Source organism: Lynx rufus, unplaced genomic scaffold, assembly GCF_022079265.1.
Source record: "Lynx rufus isolate CCGP_SWC_20201006 ecotype Redwood Valley unplaced genomic scaffold, mLynRuf1.p SCAF_6, whole genome shotgun sequence".
NCBI lineage: Eukaryota > Metazoa > Chordata > Mammalia > Carnivora > Felidae > Lynx > Lynx rufus.
The window spans coordinates 51,335,554-51,353,488 of record NW_025814878.1 but is presented as its reverse complement, the minus strand read 5'-3'; the positions used below and the strand labels follow the sequence as shown (position 1 = coordinate 51,353,488).

At 38.0% G+C, this 17,935-nt stretch overlaps 1 protein-coding gene across 1 annotated transcript in view; it reads left to right on the top strand.

The window, feature by feature from the left end:
• Positions 1 to 6,408, top strand: part of LIN28B (lin-28 homolog B) — a 107,485-nt gene extending 101,077 nt beyond the window's left edge. The window contains exon 4 of the mRNA XM_047101356.1: positions 6,039 to 6,408. Within this exon, the coding sequence (XP_046957312.1) occupies positions 6,039 to 6,408 (370 nt within the window). The remainder of the gene's footprint in view (positions 1 to 6,038) is intronic.
• The last annotated feature ends 11,527 nt before the right edge of the window (positions 6,409 to 17,935 follow it).

Below are 17,935 nucleotides of genomic sequence, written 5' to 3'. Positions count from 1 at the left end.
AAACCTATGGTTAAAGAAAATGGAAAAATTATTTATTAATTTGTTAGATAAAGCTTTTCAACCTATGCAGTACAAGAGGCATAGAAATAAAACTGGGCATTGGCATTGAAGAGTCTGGACTGGATTAGCTCCAACCTTCATTGTATAGGTGGGACCATTCAAAGAAGGATGTTCATATCCCCCCCCCCCATCATAGAGATAGAGCAGTAACCTAAATCTCAAGAAATAATCTACTTCAAATCTGTGTGTGTGTGTGTGTGTGTGTGTGCGCGCACACACACATCTATACAATGTAGATGTTGTAGTACCTCATAGGGTTTGGGGGAGGATTAAATTATATAATACATTTGAAACCTGTTGCACAGTGTCTCTGGAACATAGTAAGATTTTAGTGAATTGAACCTCATTATTATTTCTATTGTTATTTTAATTCTGTTAACAGTATGTTCAATCCTACTCTGTATAGATCATTTTATTTTTAGCATGAGTTAGAGGTACCTGGGTGGCTCAGTCGGTTAAGTGCCAGACTTCGGCTCAGATCATGATCTCACAGTTTGTGAGTTCGGGCTCCGCATCCGGCTCTGTGCTGACAGCTCGGAGCCTGAAGCCTGCTTCGGATTCTGTGTGTGTGTCTCTCTCTCTGCCCCTCCCTTACTTGCACTCTGTCTCTCTTTCTCAAAAATAAATAAACATTTAAAAAATTTAAAAAAAAATGCTTATTTTTAGCATGAATTAAGGTAATTTAGGGGGATACTGGCTTCTGTATTTCAGAAGATACAAATAATTTTTTTTCTGGTGTTAAATATGTATTTGTTCCAGAAGAATCTTTTTACAAATCACAAATCACCACTAACCACTACTTTTTATAATCTCAATGTTTTTACCCACTGTACTTAAGAAAAATATATAAAAATTAACATTACTAAAATGTTTTATTGCTTAATTGGCTTATAGTCTTAACAGTCTAGATATAAGAATGAAATACAAAGAAACAGATTCATGTAAAGAACAGATGCTTTAATAGAGGTCAGAAAATGTGTGCTCTATAGAAAGGCCTTTCTGACTCTGTGATTCATCAAAGTTTTCTAACTCTCCTCTTGGTATGTTGGGGCAGATCCTGTGAAGTGAATAAACTATACCCAGTGTAAGTTAAGAATGTGTGGACGCCTGTATCGAAACAAATCGGGCCTTCTGGAAGAAATCTGTGTCTCTTACCCTCAGGAGATACAGGGTGGGCAGATTGCTTCCAACAAAAGCTACATGCCTTTTCTTTAGCTCTCTTGAGTTCTTTGATGGCATTTCTCCTATCCACCTCCCTCCTACTGTCAGACTGGTATTGAGCAATCCCAGGTGTTTGGGTTGGTCAGCACACAGTTGGATTAGCTATCAAGTATTCAGTCGTATTAATAGAGAAAACTGTAGACTTGAATGTCATTGGTATCATTTTTGGATTTTAGTTGGACTGTATCAGGATAAACAGTGACAAGCAATCTCTTCAAAGAGTCAGTTATCCTTTCTGCAAGTTAGTTTCTGGAATTCTTTCTAATCTGTGACTTCTCTGGTCTCCCATTTGGAAATTGTATTGATCGTTTTCCACATAATTCTTTTCCAGGGATTTGTATGTCCTCTTTTCTGCATTCACCCCTTCTTCCTGCCCTATACCTTGCACTTTTTTTTCCACTCTATTCTCTCTCCTTGATACCACTGTACTTACTGTTGTTCAGTATTTGTTCCTGAGAAGCTTACAGATCACTGTATCCTTATCTTTAATGCCCCTTCCAACCCCTCAAAATGTAGATTTATTTTTCCATATAAATTCTGTTAGTTAGTTAGTTAGTTTATTTAGGAGGAGAGAGCAGGGAAGGGGCAGAGAGAGAGGGAGAGCAAGAATCCCAAGCAGGCTTTGCACTGTCAGCACAGAGCCTGATGGGTCTTGATCTCAAACCATGAGATCATGACCTGCGCCAAAATCAAGAGTCAGACACTTAACCGACTGAACCACCCAGGCACCCCTCCATATAAAGTCTTATTAAATTAGCACTTTGAAATACTTAGAAGTGCCTAAGTTATATTTTTCAAATTACACTTTTAGGCAAAGCTGGCCCTCTGTGTGTGGTGTCACCCCTCTGCCCAACTTTTTATCACTTTTGGGATCCAGGGGGAACATACGATTGGTGAATTATTTCATCTAAGTTATTGAGGTATCATTTAAAAATTAATGTCTATATTCTTTTTTTTTATTTTTTTTTAATGTTTATTTATTTTTGAGACAGAGAGAGACAGAGCATGAATGGGGGAGGGGCAGAGAGAGAGGGAGACACAGAATCTGAAACGGGCTCTGGGCTCTGAGCTGTCAGCACAGAGCCCAACGCGGGGCTTGAACTCATGGAACGCGAGATCATGACCTGAGCCGAAGTCAGTCGCTCAACCGACTGAGCCACCCAGGCGCCCCTTAATGTCTATATTCTAATCTACTAGTTTTCAGTCGGATTCTGTTCTATAACCATTGTTACCATTATCATTTGAAAATATAATTAACTTATTCTGTGGTTAGATCCCAAAAATGAGAATTTTTCTAAGGGTCATAGCAGATCTAAATTCTGATTTCAGGGGCGCCTGGGTGGATCAGTTGGTTAAATGTCTGACTTCGGCTCAGGTCATGATCATGCGGTTCAGGAGTTCAAGCCCCACATCGGGCTCTGTGCTGACGGCTCAGAGCCTGGAGCCTGCTTCGGATTCTGTGTCTTCCTCTCTCTCTGCCCCTCCCCCGCTTATACTCTCTCAAAAATAAGCAAAACATTTAAAAAAAATAAATAAATTCTGATTTCAGAATCAGAGTTCTAATTTTTATTTTGAAATCCTCACTACTTTGCATATGTTTTGATTAACTTATTAACTAATGTAGTTTTTTGAGCTTAATTTATTAAGATCCACCTAATTACTTATTTCATAATGTAATAAAATGTTTGTAAAGCCCTAAAGGATTTCCTTTTATTTATTTTGCCATTGTAGGTGCTTCTATCCTACTATATCTATTGTTGGCATTCTCATTTCATTTAAAAATTTTAATCTTATTTTGATAGTCTTTTAAAAAATTGGCTTCAATTTGATTGTTATTTTCCATCTTAAAAAGCATCTTAAGTAAGAGGTAATATTTGCAGAATGTGCTAGCTCAGTAGAATTAAAGTATTTATAATTTTATAAGAACTTGATAAAGTTTTAAGACTAATCTGAACATTTTTATTTTACTTTATGTTTAATATGTGAGAAAATGCCCAATGTGCCATTAGTTCATAGTTTTATAAAATACTTAACCATGAATGATTTTACTTTTTATGGTTGGCTATCAGAATGTATAATGAAGTGTGATTATAGTTTTCTTCATATATAGTCTTTTGCTTGTGGATCTAGGTCTTTATATTAAGCATGTAGCCATACAAGGGCACACATGCCATTTTCATTCTCACATCAAATGTAAAATTCATTCAAACTAACAAAAGCAAGCTGATTTGGAGAGGTGTGGACAGTGAACAAAGGAGACAAGTACCATGTAGAGCTTGTATGGAGAGTGTGGTGTGGTATCATTTGTGTGCTAAAAGGTAGCTGAACATTTCCATTTTGGTGTCAGTCCCTTGGGAAGGACGGGGTTTCATAATGGGGTGTGATCTGCCCTCTTAGTAAGAGTGATTGACATTGAATGATTAAATAGAAGAGGAGAATAAATACCACTCCTCCCCTTTTAAGACTAAGCACATATACACTGAATGCAAATCTTTTCAGTGTAGAAGACAGTCTGGCCTAATGATAGCACATACTGAAAAGCTAGGAGAGTGAATTAACTGAGCAGGTCAAAATGCAAGGAAACCCAAATTATATAGTATCTTTAAAAATAACTTTTAAAACCTGAAGGTAATGGTAAATGCACATACAGAATATGATGGAAGACCCCATTTGTAAAAGTGGAATCCTGACATTAGCTCTTGGTAAATGCATGGGCAGAATGGTTCCCTGAATTGGATAACACAGTGCATACCACAGTGACTGATGAAATTGATGTGTCCACAGGAAAGCATGTTCTATTACTGAAGGCTTTAACCTATTTTCTCCTTTTCCACAATGAGTTCCTGAGTGGATGTTATTCTCAAGGAAGTGCATTTAATTCAAAAGAAGATATTTAATAGAAGGGCAGATTTAATTTAATTTAAGAATTCACTTATCCGTAGAAAAGAGAACTCTGTGGGAAAACATTATTATAAGTGATATGGTTATATATTTCAAAGATACCATTTTTAGTGTGTTATTTGGGGGACCTGAACTTCAGTCATTCATTGGTAATATTATTATTATTCTTTGATTTTTCCATGATCTCTTAGAACACATGGCTAAAACAATTTGCATCTGGATCATAATATTTGTTTTATTAATTTATTATATTAAGGTGTATAATTGCACAAGAAATAATCAGAAAAAGTGGTTTCTTGGTTCTTCCCTTAAATTTTTGAAAATATGATGCACTCCTTTTCCCTGGGATAAATACTTGTTAATTATTACAAAGAATAAAAGCCCATCTTGTGAATCCATTATTCTAAAATCTGAAAGGTAATATTGGTAACTGAAGAAACAGTCCATAGTTATCCTATATTTGCCAGGTAAAAAACTAACCAAACAAAAAACACCCTCTGTGACTTGTCTCAGAAAATAGAATACTAGTGCTCAGTAGGTTAGTAGTAGCTTAGTTTGTCTTTGAAATATATGGTAGTATAAGTTGTTAAGCTTGCTCTCCTTTTGTTCCCCCCCCCACAATGTAATCAATTATAATTATTTTATTGTCAGTATAGTCTTAAGTTGATGCTCACAGTTACCACTTATTTGCTCTTTTTAAAAAATTTTGTGACCTATTGTTTGTGCTTCATATTAAGAATTATGGGGTCATAAATGTATTTAAAAATAAATTTAAAATAGAAAGCTCTTAAAACATTTCATTTGGAGACAAAACAAGCAAATTCTATACTCAACAAGTGGATTAAAAACCTTTTTAGGGTGGGAGGGAGGGGAGGGTGGGTGATGGGTATTGAGGAGGGCACCTTTTGGGATTAGCACTGGGTGTTGTATGGAAACCAATTTGTCAATAAATTTCATATATATAAAATAAAAAAAATAAAAAATAAAAAAAAACCTTTTTAAATGTACAATATTATGTTCTTTATATTTTTTGAATGTAAAATATTCAAAGAAAATCTGACGAAAGCTGAGCAAATATATACCTCTCAAATAATTGACTTGTTCAGCTTTTAATTTTTTTTAATGTTTATTTATTTTTGAGAGAGAGACAATCTAAGTGTTTAGAAGCTTTCTTCTATAGCTTCTTCTGATTCAGATACTTACTATATTGCTCTAATATCACTTCATAATTTGCTAGATATCACTCACCATAGACATCTGACTTCTTATATATCAGATTTCACCACATTACTTAATATGTACAAAGGAAAAAATTCTTCCAGTTCAGCTGGTTTCCACAGTCAACATAATTAACACCCAAAGAAATGTTAAACTAACAAAATTTAATTTGGTCTATAATTTTCTCAATTGCTGAGTGCATTGCAGTGCATATTATTATGTTAACAGCTTTATTTTTTAATGGACTTCTTTTTAAAGCTAGCTGGTCATTTTTTGTTGACCATTGGCTGCCCTCTAGTGGACTACAACTGTTCTTTTAAAATGACCTCTCAAACCTAAAAAAAAAAAAAGTCATTTCTGTATGGAAGTGTGACTAGTCTTTCATGTTTTAGTACTCTTGTTTTTCATTGACTATTATGCTTAGCACAATTAGCTTTATAACTTTGTTAGAGCATTTTGCCAAAGACAGTCTCGAAAGCAACTGGCATTAAAAATAGCCATTCCATACTCATTAATAAGGACATGTTAAAAGAGGCTGATCTCATTGATAGTGTATTTTGGCATTTTTAAAAACTGTACAATGTGTTTTATGACCCGTGCTCCCTGCTTCTAAGACGTTTTCCTTGTTCTTGTTGCAGATGCTACAACTGTGGCGGCCTTGATCATCATGCTAAGGAATGTAGTCTACCTCCTCAGCCAAAGAAGTGCCATTACTGTCAGAGCATCGCGCACATGGTGGCCAACTGCCCACATAAAACTGTTGCGCAGCCGCCTGCCAGTTCTCAGGGAAGACAGGAAGCAGAATCACAGCCATGCACTTCGACTTTTCCTCGAGAGCTGGGGGGAGGGCATGGCTGCACGTCACCGCCGTTTCCTCAGGAGGCGAGGTTCGAGATAGCAGAATGGCCAGGCAGGTCATCTCAAGAAACTTCCCTGGTGAAGTCCTCTGCAGTGCCGGAAGAACCAAGCAAAAAGGGGCCTTCCGTTCAAAAAAGAAAAAAGACATAACCCTCCTTCTGAAATGTTACCGATTTCTTTCCCCAGTTGGGAAGTCTACCTCATGCAAGTACAGGGGAACAGTATTTCACAGCAGCAGCTGATATGGGATTTTTAACTACTGTTGAGGAACTGTGAATTTTTTTAAACAGACAAATCACTCTAAGCAAATTACATTTGAGCAGGGTGTCATGTTTTATGTGACTCAGAGAATGAAATACTATGTATATCTATATGTGCATGTGTGAGAGGGAGAGAGCCTGAGTCCGTATGTGTGTGTGTGTAGGAGGATTTTCTGTAGGAATGTAGACATATATATAAAGCGGGTTCGTCTTTATATATGTGTGTATAGAGATACAAGCACACACCCTCCCTCACAGAATTGGACATCCCCAAGAATTGCAAACCCATATGAAGCATTTTAGATGGTTTCAGAGATAATCCCTGGAGATTTTTCTTCAAATACCACTCCCTTTATATTACATGAAAATAAACACATGACTGTTACCTTTTGTGTGAACCAAAGGCTACTTCAGATCTCAGAGCTGCCAATCATATGGTACTAAAGGTTTTAAGTCATCAGTTCTCCCAAGTATGGGATTGCCTCTCTTTCCTGATGTCTGTAGAGGGTCTCCCCTACCCCAACGCCCTTTGAAGGCAGTACCTTAACTCCATATGCCTCCGACTGCCATAAGCTCTTTTGAATCTGGGATCTATAACTCCAGAAAAGACAATGAATGTGTAATTACTGTGCCGATATTTCGATGTTTTTAATTCACGTGTTTTGACTGTAAATTAGATGCCTACTAAGAAAAATGAAGGGGGAGGGCAATGTACAAATGTAGTGACTTGATTGTTTTCCATGATGTTTTGATACCAGCTCATTATCATCTTTCACATGTTGTGAAGTTTTTAAGGGATTGTGGCAACAGCAGCTTCCCTTGACGGAGTCAGTCCGAACCATCGCGTCCAACAGGGGGGCCTCCTCGTTTACTACTGAAGACCTTGGAGGAAAACTCCAGTCATGCGGTGTTGGTGTGTTTTTTTTGTTTTTTGTGTTTTTTTTGGTGGCTTTTTTTATTCCCCCTAGAGAGTTATCTAACTTGTCTCTAAAACCAGACAGCACAGGTAAGAATATAATCCTGGGGTTGAGAACGAAAAGTAAGTGGATGTTCACAATTGCCCACTACGGTTGCCCTACAGCAGCGTGGGGTGGCAGGCAACTAGAGTGGCGTTCCTGGGGCGGAGTGCGGAGCCTCTCCTAGGGAGAGCTGCAAGGATTTTCACACGGTGGCATTGATTTTACGGAGGTTCCCTCCATTGCTCATGCTGGAGTCACCTGCACGGCGGGTTCAGGGCGGACGTTCAGGAATGGGGATAGAGACGCTTCTCAGGTTGGTCCCCAGTTAGGTTATTAACAAACTGGCTGGGGACCAGTCCTAGTATCAGTCTCTTTAGATTTCAGTCACTAAAAAAAAAAATGTTGGTGTCCTCCTGGTTCTATATGTTATGGCTAACTTTCTGAAACATCTACAAGAAGGTACCAATTCATTATAATGCTTTAACATGGGCAATAAACAACGTTTTGTGTGAGCCTGTTGGTGTAAGCTCAGATAATCAAAAAAAGAGAATACCATGAGTCCATTGAGACCTGTTCTGCTGAGCAGCTCTGCCCCCTCCCCAACCTATCCTGGCCTGGTGAACGTAGGCATTTCCTGCTGCTTCAGCAAGCCAGCATCAGGAGAAAATGCCACAGGCTGGGTTGACGGTCCTTTATAGCTCAGCTTGAATTCCGTGACAGTGTTTGTGAGATTCTCCGTGGTTTATATGTCCGTGTGCTGTGATGCAAAGCTTACCTTTGACGATATTGAATGTGGTATATAGCTGTAGAGAAGTACTTCCTTGCCTTATGTGAGGATTGTAAGCTTATTTAAATTATGTAGACAAATCAAAGTGGCATTGCTTAATTTTTAGCAGGCATAATAAGCAGGTTAACAGGAAGAATGCAAAACATGATAAGTCACTTTGAAAATTCAAACCAAAGTTCCTTGACCTTATAGAAATAGGAAATTATGGACTTGAGAATTGGACATTCCCTGTTTACATATAAAAAGTTCAGAGCTGAGATCAAGATTTAAAAAAAAAGCATTTTATAACTGGACCTTGGGTGCAATTTAAAGTCATTTTAAGCATCTTACCAGACTGAACTAAGAGCACATACCAAACCTATCTTATGGTTAAAAGCTGGGGTTTATTTTTTATATAAAAATATTATCACTATTACATAACATACTCAGGACAAAGAACTTTGCTCAGGGAACATACCATATAATGTTGTTGTTTCTTTACAGAATGGTCTACAGTCCTGCTTACTCAAAACAAACCAAATAACTTAGACCTTTATATAAGTATTATGTACTGATGCTAGTAATAACTACCTCTGAGTTTGACATAGATCAAAATTTTCAAATATCAGATATCAGCTTTCCTATTTTTATTTCCCATGCTCTAAAGCAGAATTCCAAACTCCTTGCATATGTGAATATCACTGATGTGAGCACAGTGTCCATTCACATGGGTGAAATACTCTGTTTACAGCAAAAGGCTACCTCATAGTTGATGCATAGCACACCTTTATGCTGCTCCAGCCTTACAGTGGCTGATAATTCTCTGGTACAGAACCTTTTAATCTGTGTTATAGATAGAATTCACAACTACATGTTTCTGACAAACACTTGTGAATAATGAAGCATCTCATTTAGTTATTAGCAACGTCTCCGGGCATTTCCTTGAAGTTATCATGTATTTAATTTAAAGACTTATGGGCACCCTTCCACTTAAGCAAAAATACAGAAAACACAGAAGCAATCTTGGACATAGCTGCTTTGCCCAGAGGTCGGGGTGGGAAGGGGTAGCAGGAGGAGAGGTTGGTGCATGAGTGTATTCATGCTGGGCAAAAGTGTAAAGGATGCCAATCTCCATTTTTGTGTCTGTGCTGCCGTAAGGCCAAGCTTATTTCAGCATTACTGCCCTAGGCACATAACAAACTAGCACTGGCTTGCCAAGGAGTGAACATAGAGTAAACGTGCAATGCCATTTCTAGCTACTGAGGAGAAGGGTCTGTGTGAAGCATCAGTTTACAGGGGTTACTAGTAGGTTGGGCAGGAGGACTGTAACTTAGTTGCCCCTTGACCTCACTCCCATGTCAACACAATTGTAATTCCTAAGAAAGATGCACTTACCAGTCTCTTAGCCCTGGGAGCTATTCATTGCTACATGGCAGATTATAGTAGAAACCTTTTTATACTTGCATTTCTAGTCTTTGCTGGAAGACTTTGGATGTATTTTTACAACTGAAAAATTTTAAAAGATTTTTACCTGCTTATAACTTGGAAGTCTGGCGTGCAATGTAGGGAAAAAGATCAAGAAACATCAAAGTATTTAACATCGTTCCATCTACAAACATAGGATTTTTAATGCCAATATTTTGAAATATTCTGGCTCAGTTTTGTTTTGCACCAGTGTGGCCCCAAGTTACTGCTAGTTGTATTTAGTTTGTGAATAGAAGCCCATAAGTGTTAATAGACTTTGTAACATTCACTGTAAGATGAATTATACAGGACATGGGAAATCTCATTAAGTCTTAAAGTTAATTTAAATTAATTTATCTGTTTTCTCTAAGAAATGTTTATCATAAAATATATATGTGTATTTCCCCTTTGGTTACACAGTTTGGGAAAGTGTGTACAAGTGCAACTGACTTTAATTTCCTAGATGTCCTAATGAGATTTATTTGTTTTAGAAAAGAACAACTCGTGAAGAGCGTCAAGTTCTGTCTTAACCTAGCTGTCAGCAGCCTCTTTTAAGATGTGGTGGTTGTGTGATCTGTGTCATAGATGTTCAGTTAGAGTGTGAGAGGTTGACCTATGAATCGTTTTTAAATTTTATATTTGGAACAAAGCTGCGAAGTTATGGTAAAGTACTGTACTGTGAGAAACTATTACGCTATTTAATACATCTGTGGCTTAACACTTGTGAGTGTCACCAGCTTGAAAATGATGGTGTTGACTACCTCTTGAATTACTTAGTGTCTGTCAACCACTGGCACCCACCACCAAGCTGGCTTTAATTAGTATGTGTTGCTTTTTGGTATTAACAACTCTAACCATCCTAGAGACCAAAGTGAACACTGATTTCTGTATGTCTTTAATATGGTGTTTTACCTAGTGTTTTTAACTTATCATGTGTAGTATTTAGATTACCTCATTGTCCATTTTGGCTCATGTTGTTTACAAGTGAAAATAACAAACACTTGAACTATGTGTGTTTAAAGGACAAAAAAGGAGTAGATGTTTGGAATGGCATTTCACTCATGTAATCATCTTGATGGACTAGAATACTGTTTGCCTTTCTGCAGACCACGGACTTTATATTCTCATTTCATGCCTGATGTCTTATTCTGTCAATTATGGATATTTTAAGGTTTAAAAATTACTTGATTAAAAAATAAAACATATACCATTGGCATTTATGATGAGTTTGGGAGATTTTTCATGATTTGTATGATCATTCAATTAAAAGAATGGATAAAAGGCCAGTTAACTAGTGTTTACACCAACCTGAACATAAATAGCTTTAACTTATCTTCAGATATCGGTGATTATAGAAATGGAACTTATGACAATACAGGTGGTGAATAAATTCAGTCTAAACGAATGAAGAGAGGTAGGTCCTGTCATCATAAGTAATCCTCCTGTGTTAGCGAACATGGGTGATGCAGGCTTGTGAGTCAAGATACATACTTCATGTGGTCGTGAAAAGTGGTCTAAAAAACAAAAATGCTCAAACCCTTGGAGAAACCATTTTAGAATTTTTCCTCAATAAGTTTAAAGTATTTGAAGAAGACAATCAAAGCCAGGTTATACCAGGACCAAGTATCTAAAATGTGAATGCAGATTATCAAACTATGTATATAGTATTGGCACATTATGAAAACAATTTGATAAAACTATTGTGTTCTATAAATTGACCCCATCTGACAATTAAACTCATTTTCATTTCCGTTCTACACCTGGATGCTTCACTTTTTCTTTCTTTGTGTGTGTGGGGGGCTGGTGGAGGGGGGTCCTACTATGACTCTTTTTTCCCCCCTACGGTAATAAAACACATAATTTACCATCTTAATCATTTTTTTTAACATTTATTATCAAGAGACAGAGACAGAGCAGGAGCATGAGAGGGGCAGACACAGAATCCGAAGCAGGCTCCAGACTCTGAGCTGTCAGCACAGAGCCCGATGCGGGGTTTGAACTCACAAACCATGAGATCATTGGGCAGAGCCAAAGTCAGACGCTTAACCGACTGAGCCACCCAGGCGCCCCCCATTTTAACCATTTTTAAATATCCAGTTCAGCAGTGTTATTTCACCTTGTTGGTGCATCAGTGATTTCAGGATGTGAGGGTCTCCATCATGAATGTTCATGAGAGAGTGATTGTATAAATGTGTCATTGGTAATTATTTACTTTCATGGGTAACTATTATTTACAAGTGAATCTTTGCTACAAAAGTAGAGTTGTACTTTACCATAAAGAATATGGAGAGCCTTGAAAGATAATTAAAATAGTACATAATCCCATCACCTGGAAATAACCATGAATATTTTTTCTTAATTTTCTTCTGATTTCTTTCCAATAAAAAATACAGAGGTTTTTAAAATAAAATTAGGAAGTAAATGATGAGGAACTTTACACGTTTACATCATTAATGTGTAACTTTACACATGAACATCGTTAAATGTGTTATATCAAAAATTGTTCTAAAACAATGTTTCTTCTGATCATTAATTGCATGTGTAGTTTGAGGGAGTGAGATCCAGGGGGAGCAAGAAGGAGGGACCTGGTTTGGGTGGTGAAGGAAGAGAGTCCAACACAGAAGAAACAGCATAAACAGAAGACTGGAGTCAAGACGGAGCAGTTCATGTTCAGTCAACCAGTAAAGAGATGAATGTGGTGGGACAAATTATTAAAAAAAAGAAACAAAGAAACCAAAACAATTTTATAAATGCATTAGAGGTCAACCAAAGCATCCAGGAACCTTTCAGACATCCAACTTTGAAAGAAAGGAAAAGCACAGGAGGTGAGTACCCCATTTACCCTCAGCTTTTCCCCCCAGGGCACCTCCAGCTACCTGAGGTGCCAGAGAATGATAAAAACCCAAAAGGAAGTGGCCGTCTTTCTGAGCTGAGGAAACAAATTCAGGACTGTCAAAACAGAAAATGGAGAGACAAATCCCAGAGAGGAGGGATCACAAAGAAGTGATCTTTCTATAGAGTCTTTTCAAGTCATTGAGTAAAAAAGACTCCACAGAAAACCACAGCTGAGATCAAGGCCACAACTAGGAGGAGGCAAGAGGCGCCCAGAGTAAAATTTAAAGAGGTGCTTATGATAGAGTGGTACCTAGCCCTAAGCACCTCCCTTGTCTCACCCTAGTCCAGCCCCTGGCTGGGAAGCTAATGAAGTTAAAGGTGTTCTCACCAACTAGTGCTAGAGAAAGAGAGATTGAATTTCAAGCCTCGGAGTTAAATGGGCTTTGATAAACACCTAGGCTTGGTGTCCGGATTTCAGAAGGGCTAACCCCTAGGAATAATGGTCATGTCCTAAGAGTACAGTTCCTACACTAGGGAAAGGGCAAAATTGAAGTAGACCAGCCCTAACAAAGCCTAAAATTAACCCTGCATGGACCAAGGTGACAGTTGGTACATTACGTACCTACCAAAAGAAAACAACCCTCCTTGGAAGAAGATAGCATCCAGAGCCTCTACAGATTTTCATCTAGAAAGTCTAACTTTCAATTAAAAAGTATGAGGCATGCAAATAAACAGGACCATTTGGCTAGAAACAGGAAAACAACAGACATCAAAACACACAGGTAATTCGGCGACTGCAAGTATACAGGGATTTTAAAAATAACTGGTAAATAGAGAAGATAAAAAGTCAAACAGATTTTAGAACCAAAAATTAGAGTAACTGAAAATAAGAATTCAACAGATGGGTGTAACAACAAGCTGAAAGCAACAGGACAAACGATTGAAGACAAGTCAATAGAAAGTATCCAGATTTATGAACAGAGAAATTGTAATGGGGCAATATAGGTGAAACCCAATTACAGTGCTCTTTAAAAAAAAATAGCAACAGTTGCTTTTAAATGGAAACGAAGAGGACAATTTCTTTTAAATGGAAATGAAGAGGACAATAAATGCAATGCAGCAACTAGGAAAGGTAAAAATTAAGAATTTTTCAAGATAGGGGCGCCTGCCTGGGTGGCTTGGTTGGTTGAGTGTCCCACTTTGGCTAACGTCATGATCTCGTGGTTCATGAGTTGGAGCCCCACATTGGGCTCTCTGCTGTCAGTATGGAGCCCGCTTCAGATCCTCTGTCCCCTCTCTCTCTCTGCCCCTCCCCTGCCTGTGCTCTCTTTCTCAAAAATAAAAACAAATATCTAACAAAGAATTTTTCAAGATAAAAAAATAGGCTTTTTTGTTTACTGTCTTATTTTATAATGGGGAAATTGACAATATAGCAGAAATAATGAATGTGGAAAATCTACAGGTGTTGACAAAATTATTACAAAGTTGTTTCCTTAACAAAATTATTACAATGTTACACAGCCTTGCCTCCCAACTTTCTCGCTAAAATGGTAGCTAGAAGACCTGTTGGACTTATGCTCTTTGTTTTTATCCTTGAAGGTGGATATCTTTCACACCTCATTGTGGGTTTGAAACCTAGTGAATCTGATAATAAAACAGAGAGGCGGAAAGACAAGATAGACGGATTCTAATACCAGGGAAAAGCAGCTCTTTGCCTTCATACCTTAGCATCTTCTCATGATCTGTCATTTACCCTTAAGGATACCAAGTGCACATTTGAAGGCAGAGGGAATCCCATGAGGAGAGAGATGGAAGCTTCCAGAAGATAGCCTAAGAATGGAACTACTTTCATGAAGGAACATGGGGGACAGGAGCTCTCACCATTTCTTTTGGTTGCCATTTTGAAGGGCTCTAGATTTTAGGGAGGGGGGAGCACAAAGATAATTTTGGTATGACAATAGAGCTTCCTAGACCATCATTGAGAAGCTTGGGCTTCAGGCGATCTGAATATTTATAAATGGTTAGAAACACACGAGCACTTCATGCTGGAGCACCCACGTGCTGGTTTGGAGAAGCCTGGTTCACTACATTTGTCCTCTCCAGGAAGTTACTGGGGAAAAGAATATAGTGCTTCACTGATCGGAGACTGACAAAATATAGGGAGTCCAGTATGCTTCCTTTTCTTTTTTGTAATAAAGAACCAATGTAAGGTCCATTCAGAACAATAGAAGGTCCCAGAATCAATCGTAGGCTTTCCTTATGTATACACAGAATTCTACATTTGTACTACCTACCCGTTTTTGCATCTTATACAAGCTGTTCCTATTACAGTCTATCATTTTGTGATAGATTCTGGTCCTGTTTTCTTGTTATTTTCATGAAATTGATGTTTTTTCCTCTCAAAAACTGTGGGTTCTCTTGTCTGCTTTACTTACTAGAAACAACTGAAATTTAAACGAAAACCTTTTCCTGCTATTCATACAATTTCTGTCATCTTCAATTTAGAAATTAGCATAGGTTACCCTTTATAATCCCCCCCCCCCACCCAACACACACACACACACACACACACACACACACACACACTTTCTGAAGTGGTTTCAAGTCCCTGGAAAATAGTCAATATTTCTGAGGTTGTGTGTTTCTTAAAATATCCACTTTAAAAGTTTCTTATCTGGGATACATGTGTGTACTTTGTTTCTAAAATTAATCAACGTTTTTGGGGGCACCTGGATGGCTCATTTGGTTGAGTGGCTTGATTTCAGCTCTGGACATGATCCCAGGGTTATACCAACTCCAGCCTTGGGGGTTTTGCTAAGACCCTAAATGACATAGTTAATTTTGTTCTTTTGTCAAGAAAACTGGACTCCCACCTAAGTATGATGGGAGCCACAATGCTGCAAAGCCAGTAAAAGCAAAGACATCTTAAGAATCAAACCATGTTTACATTTGAATTGGTTCAAATAGATGTATTATTGATATGTGGTCTTTCTAATCATGTTTTCTTCTAGAAGTGTGCCCTCACTATTAGCATGTCAGATAGTTCAAGTTCTATTTATCACTTGTTTCACTTAGATAACCATGTCCCATATTCAGGTCGTTGCAGTGATCTCTACATTGGCTCTTCAAATTCTCTTATTTCTTCGTGAAAGTAATTCTGTACAAATAATTTACATCAGCTAGCCCAGATATAAATTTAGCTACTCCTGTGGTAAAGTTGCTTTTGCCACTCACCCAAAGCAATCCATTTAAAACAACATAATCTAATTGTGATCATAATATACTTTCTCAAGGTAGAATATTTGGAAACAAAGGAGGGGCTGAAATATGAGGAACTGTTGAAGCATTCTGGAGGTGTCCCACAGGCTTCTCTGTTCCCCTATGTTGGCATTTTCTTTTTGTTTATAAATACTGTACAACATTTATAAACTGATGAAACATATCAGATTGCTGGGGAAAATTTAACATAGAACCAAGTGGTTGGAAGACACCCCAGAATATCATTTGGCCCCATATTCTGTCCTCATCTAAAATTACAACAGATTATCCCAAGTAGTTTAGTCCCAAAATCTGCCTAAGATTCCACATACTCCATTAGATCCCATCACAGTGTCTAATGTTCCCACACAAACCCAACCCTACCCAAAAACAAAACAAAACAAGCAATAATAAACTGTGGGCCAAGATCTAATTATTTAAGAAATCTCATTTGAAAGTGCAATGTTAACAACCTACAGTGTGGGGCACCTAGGTGGCTCGGTCAATTAAGCGTTTGACTCTTGATTTCCACTCATGTCATGATCTCACCGTTCATGAGATCCATGTCAATGCATCAGGCTCTGCGTTGACAGCATGGAACCTGCTTGGGATTCTCTCTCTCCCTCTCTCTCTGCCCCTCCTTCAGTCGCTCACTCTTTCTCAAAATAAATAATAAACATTAAAAAAAACCCTATAGTGCTTCTTCTTCTTCTCCTCCTCTTTCTTTTTTAGAGACAGAGAAAATGCAAGCTGGAGAGAAGGGCAGAAGGAGAGAGAGAAAGAATCTCAAGCAGGCTCAGTGTTGAAGTGGACTCGAGGCTCTCAATCTCACAACTGTGGGATCATGACCTGAGCCAAAATCAAGAGTCTTATGCTCAAGTGACTGAGCTACCCAGATGCCCCATACAGTGCTTCTTCTTAATTAAAAATTATTTTTTAATGAAGCACTATGCCAACTAAAATTTTCACTAGGGTGTAAAAGATAACCCACATAACTCAGCACAATCTAAACAACATGTCCTAATGTAGTCCATGGTGCAATGGGTCTGTGGAAGTGTAAAGGATGAAAGTCGAACTTTAAGAAACCACAGAACTGTATGTAGTTCAATGATTCTGTGATTAAAGACCAACCATGATGCATGTCAGTTGCTTCACACTACCACCAGAGGGCACTCTTAACTAGCTTTCTGAAACAGTTTAACATTGCTTCATAGCAATTACTGGATTTCTCAATATTTCATATGATTGATAAACTTACCTAGGAAAATTTCTCCCAGGAAAAATATGCAGTTATAAGCGATGAACTTATGGGCTTTTATGCAGAAGACAAAGCCTGCCAATGTAGAGTTCATGATGATGAAGGTATATTGATACTGGTAACTTGTCTAGGACAAAATCTTTTAAGCATTTCTAGGCCCTTTTGTCATAAGAAATTTCAAAACTGTAAGCACCCATACTGCATTAAACATACATGCTATATTACTAACCCATAAGTTCCTCACCCACCTTCCAAGCTATAAGAAATACAAGACTTCTAAAATTTTTAGTTAGGATTTTATTCCTTAAAACTTGGATGTTGTTCTTCTGAGACATTTTAACAGGTCTGTTCCCCCATTATCTGAGAAGAAACTTATCTTGTTAAAATGCTCACATGATCAGGGGCGCCTGGGTGGCGCAGTCGGTTAAGCGTCCGACTTCAGCCAGGTCACGATCTCGCGCTCCGTGAGTTCGAGCCCCGCGTCGGCTCTGGGCTGATGGCTCAGAGCCTGGAGCCTGTTTCCCATTCTGTGTCTCCCTCTCTTTCTGCCCCTCCCCCGTTCATGCTCTGTCTCTCTCTGTCCCAAAAATAAATAAACGTTGAAAAAAAAAAATGCTCACATGATCACACTCAGGTGTTCTGGGTTTTGGATTTGAATATTTGCACCTAGAAGCAAGGACAAATTAGATACAAGTTCCAAGAGAATTTCCAGGTATATTTTAGTGAAGAGATATTTCCTCTTAAGCTTCCACGTATGTGTCACTGGTTAATATAATAATAGCTTTCATTTTTATAGTGCTTTATAGTTTCCACAGTGCTTTAAGTATTGGGTTCTGACAAAGCCATTCTAAGGTAAAGATTGCAGATATTACTATTC